Source organism: Hypanus sabinus, chromosome 1, assembly GCF_030144855.1.
Source record: "Hypanus sabinus isolate sHypSab1 chromosome 1, sHypSab1.hap1, whole genome shotgun sequence".
In the NCBI taxonomy this organism is placed as follows: Eukaryota; Metazoa; Chordata; class Chondrichthyes; order Myliobatiformes; family Dasyatidae; genus Hypanus; species Hypanus sabinus.
The window spans coordinates 10668809-10684329 of NC_082706.1; the positions used below are offsets into that span (position 1 = coordinate 10668809).

The following is a 15521-nucleotide window of genomic DNA, read 5'->3' on the forward strand; positions in this document are numbered from 1 at the left end:
CGATCGCTGGCACTGTAATAGTGTTACACTAACTGCTATGCTACTGTGTTGCCCAGAAGGCAGAGGATAGCAGATTGGTTGGTGCAATGCCAGGGGTGGTAAGTAAATAGATGGGAGCGTAGTGGAGGAAAATTTAACTGCGTTTAAAGTATATGAATGGGATTGAGTATTAAATCCAAACAAAAATTGCATTTAGATTCAGCAGAAGAACAAAAGACTTTAGATTTTGGCCCATTTGAAAAATAAAAAAATAAGTTTTCTGTATGTCATGTTACATTATGGAATTCTTCATTTTACTGATTTAGCTGTGACAGATTCTAAGTAAATATGTGGGGCTGAGAAAGGTGAGAAGGAAGAGTACCTGCCAATGTACCATAACATTCAGCATTGGCAATATTCTAGGGAAGTTACCCACTAGGCACCATACTTCACTCAGAAGCATGCTGGAATGTGTACCTAGAAATTCTAATTCATCCTAAAATTTTTGATAAAATGGCAATGATGAAGTGAGATAACATTTGTTATGGTCTACCCAGTTGGAAATTAGATGCTGGGAGGAGGGTAAAAATTGGTACTAACATTCTGGTAGTATGCTGGAGGAATGGTTAAGAGACAATACAACACATTGGTGAAGGTACAGGGAAAAGTGCTCTCAGAGTATGACACAAGGGAGAGGGTGGCAGGTAGGGGATGGTGGCTGGGTTGCTACAGTGACAGGAGTAGTAAGTGATGTGAGGAGAAAGTAGTGGAGGGAGACTTAACAGTGTATTAAGAGATTAGGAAAGGACCTTACATATCTTGCAAGAATTCCAGACTGCAAAATCATAATATGGTTTAGAATTGATATTGTAAGAATCATCATTATACTGAAGGAAATTGTGCCAAGTTTCCTATACTATCCCTACATGAAGTAAGGATATAAGAGCTTACAGTAGACCATTCAATCCCTTAAGATTGTTCAGAAAGTTCAAGTCAAATCTACTACCTCAAATAGCATTTCTTGCACTAATCCCATATGCTTTAATATCCAGAAATCCATTGGCCTCTGTTTAAAAAGCTGAGCATCAGGGTACAGAATTCCACAGATTCCTAAGCTTTTAGTAAGAAACTTCTCTTCATTTCAGCCATACATGGTGAGATCTCATGCATCCCTGCCACAAGAATCATGCCAGGCCATATGTATGGCCTGAGTAGATTCTTTGAGGGATACAAAACAACCTGGAAATGGTCATTATCATGCCTCATACCCAGAAAGACTGATTTTCAATTCCACAATCCTGCAATGAATAGTAATATGCCATTGAATCACCAGGCATGTATGGTGAACTACATATACCTGTCAGGACATGCCCCTCCTGCTGACTGCTCCTGTGGCTCCTCCCACAGACCCCGGTATAAAGGCGATTTGAGCCACAGACCGACCCTTCCTCAGTCTCCAGGATGTCGTGTGATAGTCACTTGCTGCTTGTGCTTTCTTCCAGCCAATAAAAGCCTACCGTAACCCACGTCTCAGAGTTATTGATGGTGCATCAGCATGAATTTAAAATTCATTAAATTATTACTTGAAAATTAAAAAAACCTGCAAATAGATGGGATTAATTGAGACACATCGGGACCTGTACATTTTAGCCCAATTAGCCAAAATTTCATGGAGATAGTTAAAAAGATATAAAAAAGACAAACTAATGTTTAACTGAGTAACAAGTTATGTATTTAAATAACTGATGGCCCTCTTAACTGGAATCCATTGTTTGGGAAATCTAACACAAAAATAGAAAATGCTGGAACATTTAGCATCCATGGAAAGAGATCCAAAGTTAACATTTTAGGTCAAAGACCTTTTGTTTAAACAGATAAAGAGTTTTTGACCTGAAATTCTAACTATTAAACTAATACATGTTGTTTGTATTTGAAACCACCCCTTGTCCTGTGCTGATATATGCATTGCATTACCATTATACAGTACTTTACTTCTTGATCACAAAACATAGTAGTCACTGCTGTTACAGTATTCTGAACCCATCATTAAAAAGTTTTGATAAGTGGCTGACGCTCAAAAATCTTGCCAATACTGAAAATTGTATATATTATTAAAGACGTATAAGAACATAAGAGATAGAAGCAGGAATAGGCCATTTGGTCACTTGCCTAAAAATTGTAAGGTGTCTGTAAGGAGTTGGTACTTTCTCCCTGTGAATGCGAGGGTTACCTCTAGGCATTCCATTTTCCTGCCACATTCCAAAGATATATCGGTTAGTAAACTGTGGGCATGCTATGTTAACGTGGAAGAATGGCAATACTTGCTGGCTGTCTCCAGCACATCCTTGGACTGTATTGGTTGTTGACACAAACAATCCATTTCACTGTATGCTTCAATATACATATGACAAATAGAGCTCATCTTTAATCTGGATGGTGCAGAGTTTGGGACCTAGTTACAAGGTGGGACAATAGGGATATCATTGAGGGTAGAGACCTAGGAGGATAACAATGGTGGAGCAGAAATTGAATCATGCACAAAGAGATGCTACATGATCTAATTTTTTACCAGTTATTTCTTTCGCCTCTGTTACCTGTGTATGGAAGCATGTACACATAAGCAAGCCATTGAATTTTGTTCCACAATATTTCAGCCAGTCCAGCACATGTTCAAGAATGTACTGGAATATCCAGTCCCAATAGTCAGAAATTTCCCAGCAACATTATTCCTCATTTAATATATACAAACCAATGAATTACACCATACTGAAATATTAATTTGCTGGAATTGAATAACAAATTCCATAGTATTTTTTGTAATTCATTTTGTTTTTTGTTCTCTAGCTCCATGAATGTTTGTTGGACTGGAGATTGAACCCAGTTATTTTTGTTGCTTTACTGTCTTTAAGTAGTTTTTTCCCACTGTTGTCAGTTCTGTATTGACAGACCACCATGGGTATAGTTCTAATACAGCCATTAACGGGTAACAGCATAATAACACCCACTAATCTATACAGGCTGAAATCTGTGGGATTTGTGTTTTATTTACAAATGCCATTTCTGTGGATGGCCAGTAGCCCCATTTCAATACCTTATCTCATGAACCATCTACATATGTTTAAGCTCCATTTTCAAGTAAGGTGCAATGATTAGTTTCAACTCTTCTTTCTGCCATTCCAAATTCATTTCAATATCAGATTCAGATTTATTTATCACATGCACATGAAAACATACAGTGAAATGCATTGTTTGTGTTAACAACAAACACAATCTAAGGATGTGCTGGGGACAGCCCACAAGTGTTGCCACACATTCTGGCACCAACATAGTATGTCCACAATGCTCCAAATATCCAAAGTATACTGCTTTTGATTTGGAAATTGAACAAGTAATATCTCCTTTTGCAAGTAGCCAATAAATTGTAGAAAACTATGCTTGTGACAATAAAGGGATGCTGTAACTGATTTCCACAGATTTTGTATAACTTCAAGTCCTTGACTATAACTTAGCTTTTCCTCTGAAGATACTGAGTTTTCAAGTGTATGATTTCATGAGCTCCAGCAGTTCCTGGGTCTGAGGTCTGTATCCCGGTCTATATTTAATTAACTGGTGCAGCCACAGTAACGGTAATCCACAGTGATTAGCTTCAGTGTTAAGGTCTTGAAAGGAAATCTTAATTAATATTTCTGCTGATCACAATAAAACAGCCATCTGTTGGTATCTTCAAATATACAGAAATTGGATAAAATAGATAAAATGGCTCAAACATTGGATAATTTGCATTTGATGCCTAGCAAGGGGTAATCATGGACAAGGTCCTCCTAAGTGTGGCTGGGACCAATGGAATACTACACAGTACTCTCAGGAGACAAAAGTGGGTTGAAGAGGAAATTTAATAAAGAAGTACTTGATTTGAATCTGTATCTCAGTTGAGTTGAAGAGATGACACCAATGGACCATAACTTTACAAATTATAATGTCTTCCAGGGCGTGAAATTATGAGCTCAACGCTGCCAGGGTACCCCCCTCACATTCCTGCAAATAGTCAAGCCAGTTACACATCATCTGCCATCGCTGGAATGGTGACTGGTAAGCACTCTTATTTGGCTCATTGCCAGTTATTATCAGAACATACACATGGTGTTAGGTATTACTTTCAGTGGCCCAAGACCTGGATCTTACACCCAGGTAAATGACTGCACGGAGAGATGCCTGCAGCAGGGCCAAAGAAGAAATGATCATGCATCAATACAGTACATTACATTTTACAACCAATATGTTTCTTATGATCTCTGCACTAGGGTCCTCATAATTTTATGTGCTGCAATTAATTCTCTCATTTTCCATCATTCCAAAGAAAACAACCTCAAACCATCCAGTCATTCCAAGTAGCTAAAATATTCCAGTCTTGGCAACATCCTTGAAATCCCCTCCTGACACTCTGCTACACAATCACAACTTTCCTGTAAAGCGGTGACCAGAAATGAACAGAGATTATGAAATGTAGTGTGTTGTATTGATAGTCTTTATGCTCTTTTGTAACTTTTAATTTCTCAACTTATCTGCTTCTATAGTTGTCTATTCCTCTAATAAAACCACAGAAAATCTAAAGCACAGAAGGAGGCATTAAAGCCACTGTGTCTGTGCAAAATACAAAGCAGCTACCCTTGCTGAGCAAGTCCACATAGCCTTGTAGGCCACAGCTCTTCAAGTACACATCCAAGAACAGTTTAAATGTGATGTGAGTTTTTGCCTCTACCACTCTTTAAGGAAGTGAGTTACAGAATACCCACCCTCTAATCCTCATACACCAGGTAAAAACACATTCCTCTTTATTAATATAAAGAGTTTTATATTAATAGCTCTTTCAGTTACTTAAGTCAATGCCCACCACCCTGGCCAGGCTCTTTTCTCACTACTACCACTGGGAAGGAGGTACAGGAACCTTAGGTTCTAAACCATCAAGTTCATGAACAGTTATTGCCCTTCAATTAACAAGCTCCTGAATCAGCGGTGGACAACTTCACTCACCACATCACTGAATTTATCTCTGAACACAACCTATGGACTCACTTTCAAGGACTCTATAATGCATGTCCTCAATATTATTTTTTGTCCAAATATTTATGTATTTTCTATCTGTATGTCTTTTTATTTATTTGACCATCTATCCAATCATTTATTTATCTATCTTTTATCTAACGACATGCTTGTTTATTTATTTATTTTTTGCATTTGTGCAGTTTGTCTTTTGCATATTGTGTCTGCTTGTCAATATTTGTGTATAGTTTTTCATTGATTCGATTGTATTTCTTTGTCTACTGTGAATGCCTGCAAGAAAACAAATCTCAAGGTAGCATATAGTGACACATATGTACTTTGATACTAAATTTACGTTGAACTTCAGAACTTTTTTAGGTTTTGGTCCCAAGGTAAGGAGTATAGTCTTTATCTATTTAAGTCCCTCATCATTTTATACCTTTCATTTAAATCACTCTTTATTCTCCTTTGTTTCAAATAAAATAACCCTAGTCTCTCAAATATTTTATTATAATTAAAATTTTCCTGTTCTGCTAACATCCTTGTAAATTCCCTCTGTGCTTCTCCAGTGCAGTAATAGCTTTCCAGTTATACAGATATCAGAACCTTTTATAATGCCCAAAATTTAGCCTACCTAGTGTAAATAGGAATGAAATAAAAGTATAAGAAATGTTGAGTTCCAGAAAAGCTTCCCTGCTCCTATACTGTATGCTTTATCTAATAAAGGAAAGCATCTTATTCCAATTTTTCACCACCTTATCACACTATCCTGTTCCAACAAACTCTATATTCATAAAGACAGGTACTAAAATGGCATGAATTGACCTGACGCTAGGGAGATATCCCAGCTCTGCTTCAGAGTCTATGGAGGTTTGGCATTGGATGAAATAGCTGGCTAATTGTTTACTTCCTTGTGAAATTCCAGCTTTGAGGTTGAGGCACATTTTGGCAGTCATATCGGGAATGTATACTTGGCTATCTGAGTTACTGCCATGTTTCTGTCTGCTTGAACCAGTCTGGCCTTTCTCCTTTGACATTTCTCATTAACAAGGTCACTTTGCCCGCAGAAAGGCCACTAACTCTATTTTTGTTTTCCGCGCCATTCTCTGTAAACTCTAGAGACTGTTGTGCATGAAAGTCCCAGATTAGCAGTTGCTGAGATATTGAAACCACCTTGTCTGACATCAACAATTACTCTACTGTCAAAGTTGCTTAGATCACATTCCTTCCCCATTCTGATGCTTGGTTTGAATAACAACTAAACCTCTTTAACATTTCTGCACTTTGTTTTGAATTGAGTTGCTGCCACATGATTGGCTGATCAGGGCAGGAATGGGGTACTGATTGCGTATGATCAGCCATGATCACAGTGAATGGCGGTGCTGGCTAGAAGGGCCGAATGGCCTACTTCTGCACCTACTGTCTATTGTCTATTGATTAGATATTTGCATTGAAGAGCACGTATATCACGATGTCAAAAGATTGTGAAAGGTCAAAATAAAAATACTTTTTCTAAGACTCATGGAGTTCTGGACTCACTTCAGTACAGAAACAAGCCCTTTGGCCAACCAACTCCAAGCTGACCATTTATATTGAAATATATGTCTGTAAGTCTGTCTCTGCTGGAAGCTGTAGGTCAAAGGAGGCCTGTCCTGATGTCGCAAGACTGGATATGCGTGGGTGGGAGGGAGGAACGGAGCTTCTTTTGCTATTGCTTTGTTGCTAATTGTGTTCTGTTTTGTTGTGGTCAGTGTAGTTCTACTGAATGTGTAGAACACTTGTCCCAGCACATCGTCAGGTGTGTTGGCTGTTAATACAAATGATGCATTTCACTGCATGTTTCAATACGTATGTGATAAATCAACCTGAATCTTGAATCAAGACTTTGAATCTTGAATTTAATCCTATTTTTATTCTGCCCATTTTATTATACCAACCCACATATCTGTGGGGTGTGAAAGGGAACCAGAGTACCTGTGGGAGAAACACACACAACCAAGGGAGAACATGCGAACACCACATAGTCAGCAGCCTAGGTCAGGACTGAACTCTGGTTTTCACAGCTACATCACTGCAACCCCCAGCACTTGATAATTACACTAAAACATAAAATCCAATACACTTGGTTGACATATTTTTCCTACAGTAATGTGCAAAAGTCTTGGGCACGTGTAAAAAAATCTGTAAAGCAAAGATGCTTTCAAAAATAATGAAACATTTTTAAATATCAAAATATTTACTATAAAGAGCAGTAAACAGTAAAAAAATCTAATCAAATCAATACTTGGTGTGACCACTCTTTGTCTTTAAAACTACATCAATTCTCTTTGGTACACTGTTGTGTAGTTTTATAAGAATATCAGCTTTAGGTAATACCAGACAGCCTCAATGATGTTGAGATCAGGGCTCTTGTGGAGACTATAGCATTTGAAACCATTTTAAAATACCTACAACACACACAAAATGCTGGTGGAACACAGCAGGCCAGCCAGCATCTATAAGGAGAAGCACCGTTGACGTTTCGGGCCAAGACTTCAGACTTTTGCACAGTACTGTAGATATGTACAAAATCTATTCAGAAGCAGATGTGTTTGTATCATCAAATGAATAAAATAATATGAGATAATGAGACAAAGCTTGGCCCAAAATGTCAGCCATTTATTCTTCTCCAGATACGCTGCTTAACTATCTGAATTCCTCCAGCATTTTGTGTGTGTTGCTCAAGATTTCCAGCATCTCTTGTGTGAATGAGATAATAGGTTGTCCCAAAACTGCTCAGTTTTCCTAAGTAGGAGTACAACAACTCTGTTCATCTAGTTGAAAAAAAGAAAACAAATATAAAACTTTCTTGCTGATTATTTTCTAGTTTCTGGCATAGCCAGAATATCAGCAATTCTTGGCTTCAATAAAGATCATAGTTAAGATCTAATTTTCATAAACTGTAGAAAATCTTGAAGTTCACAAACTTTTAACATAAATAATACAAGATGGCTGATACTCTGAGAATTAATGATTTTGGGGTTAAACAGCGACTATTTTTACAAAAATTACATTCTGTTTGTAAAATTAGCTGTGAAGAACTTAGAGATTTAGACTTGAACAGATTTACAGAAATTCTGTTAAAATTTATGCAAAAGAAAGTTTGCCCACATGCCCAGCAATAATTGTCATTAATTGGAAGTTCCACTCCATAACAGGCAGTTAATGATTGAACAGGCCTTTTGCTGACCTGTTGACTTTTGTTTTGATGCAATTAGTATTTTTGCAATGAGACAAGATGAAACATGCATGTATGGGGCAGAAGATGTTCTCCTTGTTCCTTCTGACCTAGATTGTTGATGCGTTACTTTGGTAACACAAAATGCTTCTCTCAGCCATGAAATTCGATGGTTGCTTTGAACATCAGAAAGAGACAAAAACACCCCCAGGCTGGGCTCTTCTATTAGTCACTAATTAATCAAAACTGAACATTTTATGCACAATGCTTGTGATAATTAAAAGAATTTTATTTATTATTCTGACTCCAGGAAATGAATATTCAGGAGGCCCTTACACTCACTCCCATTATACATCCTATAATGATGCCTGGCGTTTTACCAACTCTGGATTAATAAGTAAGCATCACTGGAATTTACCTGTTAAATTTTGACTTCTTTTTAACTAGTAATCTGTCTATGTTGCATTTGTTGTCACCCTGTCGTCTCTTGATTTTCTGACTTTACTTTTGCTTTTTTACTTCCAAGAGAATTTCTTTTTGTGATTTTGTACACTGACTTTATATAGACTGACATAATTGTTACAGCATTCTGAAAATCAAATGAAATAATGATATACTGTATATTGACATGGCTGTATCGACCAGGATAGTAATATAAGTCTTATGAGTAAAGTTTTTGTACTTGAGGAAATAGGAGGACAAAGGTAACCTGAATAGCCTACTACCTACTGGATTATACCAGTGGGTACATACAAGATCTGACTTTATCAACATAGCCTGTCATCAATTCACTGACCAGGTACATCAACAGCAAAATGGTTATTTTAGTGAGCACTTGAGAAGCGCTGAAACCTTTGGAAATACGCTGTAATGTAGAAAACTGGAGGGAATGAAATAGCTATTTATATATAAAAACAGTAATGCTGATAGAAAGTGCCCTGTGAGTACAAGCTTTTCAAACCATTTGAGGGGTGCTGAGCTTTTCAGTTTTCAATAATATTTAACCATAAAAAGGCTACTTAAAAGAGCTTCAGCAGTGCCATGTGATCTGAGTCATGACATTTTGTTAATGCATTGTTATGTTCTTCCAACCGTCTTTTCTTCTTGTCCGTTAACTTTCAGGTTCCCCTTATTATTATAGTTCCACTCCAAGGACCAGCGCACCTCCCGCTGCTGCGGCTGCCTATGACCACCTCTAGTTTCCACAGCAACCAGGGAATTGTGCAGAGAGATGCCCTGGGGAATCATGTGCTGTCAGTCTAATTGATTTGAACACAAAGCAATGTGAAAAACTCTATTTATGAATGAAATTTGAACGATGGGCAATCATTTCATCACTGGATGTTTTCGAAACACGCCAGAAAGGATCCCAAAATAAGTTCAGCAGTGAATTGCCTTCATATTCTGGATTTACAGTTAACTCACAGAACTAAAAGCCATAGACCATGGCTAGATAGAAATTGCTTCTGAGAACAGTAAGGGAAACAAATGCACTATTAGTATTGTAAATTATACATGGATTTTGCAAAGTCCACTCAAATGGGCCACAGACATTGTGTATACAAGGCTCTAATAGGCTCATTATGTGACTTTAATTATGAGTGTGATGAGTTGGAGTAACAATAATGCATTGGGAGATCTTACTCCGGTGAAACAGGGAGCTACATTTAATAGTAACTGAGTGTTACAGTGGATGGCTTCTACAGACAAAAGAAAAGAACTTTCAAAATTACACAGAGCTTTACAAAGAGAAAGTCTGGCAACTTTCATTACTGACTGATCAAGAAATTCATTGTACCAGCATCATTATTGACCCTGCAACTCAACAGAAGACCATGACAAGAAGATAAGAATTCAATGTCTCTTTACATAATGTCTTCACAGAGTCAAGGCAAATTCTCAGCACTTCCAACACTGTTTAAGACATGAAAGTAAAAATATGAATAGTTTAGAGACTGGTAACAACATAAAGGTTTTAAATTTCACCTTGAAGATTCAACTTGTATTTGAACCTCCCATTCTGCTCACATTTGATCTTTCAAAAAGCACCAAAATAGCAGGATTAATAAAATAGAAATCAATAACTGCATTGCAATTAATTTACCTTTGTGTGCCATGTTCAAGATAAACCTGTTTAATTCTTTAATGTTGAAATGGCCTGATATTCAGCTTATGTGAATTACATGCCAGAATTACATTTTTATTAAGCATACTAGTTTTAGACACATGAGGAAGTGTGCAATACATAACTCAGCTACCACAGACGTATGTCTTCAAGGACCGAAAACAACCTATGTCCAATGCCAGTTTTACAACCCATTCACTTTCGAACGACATGATTAAGCTGCACAGGCCTGGAATTTCTCATTTGCTATGTATGTATGTAAACTATGAAACTATCAAAAGAAAAATATTTTAATTCAGTGTAGCATGAACTCAAATCTTGGAAATAAAATTTGTTGACAGTAGAAATTATCTGAGAACTTATTTTGTTTTGTTCCCTATATGAGTGCATATGACTTTTATCAAGAAAAGATCAAACTGTGTGCTTCTTATATGAACTGGGGTTGGGAAGGTGGGAGGAAAGCACAATTAACATTTCATGTCATTGTCAAGTACCAGCTAACGCAAGGGTTATAAATGCACCAAAAATCACCTTTTCCAACATTTTTGTCTCTGTTTATTTTAACAGTTTGATTTCTAGCCTTGGAACACAAAATGAATCCAGATTGTTTCCAAGAAATGTTAAGAATTGAGCTCAGATAGAATTGAAAAATCCCCACAAAACTCGAGGTATTTCATGTATTTGATTTTATATGTACCAAACAATGTAAATATTGGCTGCACCACCTTCTCTTTTCCTTAAAAAATGAACCCTGTTAAATATATTTAGTAATAAGATACCACCTTATCATTCTTGTCCATTAAACCCATCTTCAGCAAGATGGTTAGACACTTCTAGAAACAGATTAAGAATATGACTCATTTAACATGCATTTCTGTAGTATGTTTAGTGGAGCAATAGGAATTTGAAAATGTTAATACTATAATATCTTGTTTCAAACTACTTTGCAAACCTTGTTAACTCAGTAAAACTAATACTTAAACACCTAGTGCGAAAAATGCCATCACACTAGTTTCAGTTTTTATCTTTACTGAATGCATCTGTGAGGTTAACACTGGAAATTTTAGAAATATTCAGCAGATCAGGCAGAATGTTTTGATGATTAAACTGTAAACACAAATAATTCTACAGATGCTAGAAATCTAGAGCAACACACACAAAATGCTGGAGAGACTCAGCAGGTCAGACACCATCTATGGAGAGGGAGAAACTGTGCTAGTTTTAGATTGTGAAGTTCATGAGTGATGTTTTCTTTCCACACATACTGCCTGTGAAATATTTCTAGTGTTTTCTGCAATCAGATTATAATACAAAGATAGCTACTCAAATGACAGCATTGGCAGTAGTACAAAACATATAGTAAATTACTCCCTATTATGAACCCTTTCTGAATTTCTATTACATTTACCTTAATGCAAAGGAAAGCGATGAGAATTATGAATGATCAATCACAGTAGAGTTTGGCTGCAACTACCAGTTTCTAGCCAGATAATTAATAATTAGCCTTGGAGAGCTTAAGGCAATTTCTTCCACCATTTTAAGATTTGCCAAGAATTTCAATGCAAAGATATTTAGTGTGTCACTTCATAATCTTTCTTGATGCTAATGTACCTTTATGCACTTTTAATTTTACATCTATACGGTGCAGTTCATCCCATTAAATTTTCCTCAAACTTATTAGGGAACCTTTCCGTGAGGTCTTTGATCCCAGTCCTGTTGAAGTGCAAGACTTTCTTTTTGAATGGATGTCTCCTGTCCGAGTTACCCAGGTTACAGATCGACTCTCCTTAAATGTTTATCTTTATTCTTGCTGGCAGCTGATACTAGGGATAATCTAGACATGAATGTTTTTAAGATTCTGCATACTTTTGGACATTTTTTCCCTAGTTCCAGAAAATCTGACAGTAGGGCCTCTATGCCTGCCTTCTCTATCTCTAGTCAACAAATGCAACTTCTGCTTCAGTCCTCTTCCCCTGCAAAATATTCTACACCCTCTCAGTGAAGTCTTTCATATAGCATCAAAGAGATTAGATACTACATGGGACTCACAATCTCAGTAACAAGATCCTATGCTTGTCCTATGCTATGGAATATCATGTAACAATTGTATTTTGATGCTTTGTTTTTCCTCTAATCCAAATCCAGAAGGATAAAAGCCCTCAGATGAACTCATAGTCCAGAAGACTGTGGACCTGTAAGGGGTTATCAGTTACATGAGATTTCAACAATGAGTAACCATTTTAGAGCAGTACGTCTCCAGAAGACATTCTCTTTATCTAGTGCAATATTGTGATAAAAGTTATCCTATGTAGCAATGTTTAAATCTATATTGTATAATCGTTTTTGTCCAGTTGGAGCAACATAATATATGTTTGGTAAGATGCTTGACTGCAAATAAGTAATATTTTAACTGTTTCCCTAGACAGCATGGACTTCAAAAGGGAAAATCTTCCTAACCAATTGAAGAGGTAACAGAAAAAAGTAGACAATGGTAATTTAACAGATATATTTTATTTTGACTTTCCTATAACAGATTAATACAGATCAAATAATGTGGAGTTAGGAGACGCATACCAGAAGTGCTATTGACAAGTTCAGTAACTTCTGGATAATAAACAGTGTGGGCATAAAGAACAGCTAGTCACAGTTGTAAAGTGACAGTATTCCACAAAGGTGCTGGAAGTACTGCTGTTAACAATTTATATTTTTGATTTAGATGTTACAATTAAGAAAATTTCTAAAGTTGTGGAAGTTTCAAATGCATGAATGATAGGTGGAGGAAGGGATAAGAGTGAAAGATTAATCTAACCTGGTAAGGGTGAAAGATTAATTTAACCTGAGGAAAACTGCAACAAATTACAGGAGGATATTAATTATCTTGAAGAATGGACAAATGTTTGCCAAATAAAGTTCAACATAGATAATTGCTTAGTGTTATGGTCGGGTTGGATGGATACGGAGAGTATTTATTAGTTGCAAGTTGCAGTGAGGTAGAAGAACAAAGGCATCTTGGAATCTAAGTATATTAATCATTAGAAGTTGTCCCACAGGTTGGCAAAACTGTAATAAAAAAGTAAAGCAAGCACTGGGTTTCATTTGCAGAGGGATAGATCTGAAAAGTAGGCAACATGCTAATCATTTATAAAACCACATTTAGACCATACAGCAGAAATCCTGGTCATCATATTATAAACAAAATTACAGGTACTCTGAAAAAAATGTTAAGATTTACACGGATGACAGCATTGCAAGGGTATATGTGTCAGGAAAGGCTGAACATAATGAATGCCTTTTCTCTTCAAAAAAAGGCCAGCCGAATCAAGATATTTAAAAATATTAAGGATAAATACTGACAGCCTTCACACAGGAAGGAGCAGATCTAGAAGTCGTTAATATAAAATAGTCACCAAGAAATCCAATTAGCAATTCAGAAGAACAACCCAAAAGGAGTGAAGATATGGAACTTACTTCCACAGGGAATGATTGAGGTAAATGGTATAGCTGTATTTAAAAGGAGACTGAAAATGTACATGAAGGCCAAAAATGAGATTTAAACTAAAAGATTTAGATGAAGAGCAAGAAGAGGTTCCTAAAAGATTTACTCTGTCATGCATAGTTTAGTTGAATGGTTTGTTTCTGTGCTGTTATCCCATTAAATTCTTGTGTGACATGTCCAACTGAATCTGGAAATGAGTGGCACAGCATCATAAGAACATGATAACACACAAAATAGGAGCAGGAGTAGGCCATCTGGCTCATCGAGCCTGCTCTGCCATTCAATAACATCATGGCTGATCTGACTATGGACTCAACTCCAGCTGCCTGCCTCTTCTCTTACCATGCAAAAATCTAACTGCATCTTACTTATATTTAATAAGGTGGTCTCTACTGCTTCCTGGGACAGAAGATTCCACAGATTCACTACTCTCTCAGAAAACAGTATCTCCTCAAGTCCATCCTAAATCTAGTCCCTTGAATCTTGAGGCTGTGTCCCCTAGTTCTGTTCTCACTTACTAATGGAAACAACTTTCTTGCCTCTTTCTTATTTATCCCCTTCCTAATTTAATATGTTTCTGCAAGATCCCTCTCATTCTTTTGAATTCCAGCAAATATAGTCCAAGTTAAATCATATGCTAACCACATTATCTCCAGAATCAATCTTGTGAACCTCCTCAGCACTACCTCCAAAGCCGGCATATCTTGCCTCAAGAAAGAAGAACAGTACTCCAGGTGTAGCCTAACCAGTACCCCGTACAATTACAGTATCTTCCCTGCTCTTAAATTCAGTTGTCTCTAGCAATGAAGGCCAATGTCTATTATCCCTTTCTTTTTTGCTTGCTTAGTGGTTCTTTGCTGCTTTTTAAAGTTTTCCCAATCTTTCAATTTCCCACAAATCTTGGCGACTTTATATGCATGAGATTTTAGTATGATGCCTTCTTTTATTTTCTTAGTTATTCTCCTGTTCCTCAACAGTACCACCATATATAGTGCCTATAAAAGTATTCACCCCACCCCACTGGAAATTTTCATGTTTTATTGTTTTACAACATTGAATCACAAAGGATTTAATTTGTCTTTTTTGACACTGATTAACAGAAAAAAATTCTTCATGTCAAAGTGAAGAAAGATCTCTACTAAGTGATCTAAATTAATTATAAATATAAAACATAAAATAATTGATTGCATAAGTATTCAATCCTTTTAACATAACACACCAAATCATCACTGATGCAGCCAATTGATTCTAGAAGTCACATAATTAGGTAAAGTGTCCTAGCTATATATAAACCTGTGTGCAGTCAAGGTGTTTCAATTGATTGTAGTAAAAATACACCTGTATCTGGAAGGTCCAATTGCTGAATAGTCAGTATCCGGGCAAAAACTACACCATGAACACTCCAAGCAGCTCCGCAAAAAGGTAATTGAAAAGCACAAGTCAGGAGATGGATACTAGAAAATTTCCAGTCATTGAATATCCCTTGGAGTACAGACAAGTCAATCATTAAGAAAAGGAAAGAATATGACACAGCTGTAAATCTGTTTAGAGCAGGCCATCCTCAAAAACTGCAAGAAGAGGACTAGTAAGCAAGGCCACTAAGAGACCAATGACAACTCTGGAGGAGTTACAAGCTTTACTGTCTGAGATGGGAGAGACTGCAC

General features: G+C 36.7%; 1 protein-coding gene across 6 annotated transcripts in view; it reads left to right on the top strand.

The window, feature by feature from the left end:
- Nucleotides 1-10721, top strand: part of LOC132391293 (paired box protein Pax-8-like) — a 59511-nt gene extending 48790 nt beyond the window's left edge. For 5 of the 6 annotated variants that reach the window (XM_059964265.1, XM_059964309.1, XM_059964296.1 and 2 more), the window contains 3 exons: nt 3967-4068; nt 8547-8633; nt 9378-10721. In XM_059964265.1, coding sequence (XP_059820248.1) covers nt 3967-4068; nt 8547-8633; nt 9378-9499 — 311 coding nt within the window. In that variant the 3' untranslated portion in view covers nt 9500-10721. Of the gene's footprint in view, nt 1-3966; nt 4069-8546; nt 8634-9358 lie in introns of all 6 variants that reach the window. The other variant, XM_059964301.1, reaches the window with a different exon arrangement.
- The last annotated feature ends 4800 nt before the right edge of the window (nt 10722-15521 follow it).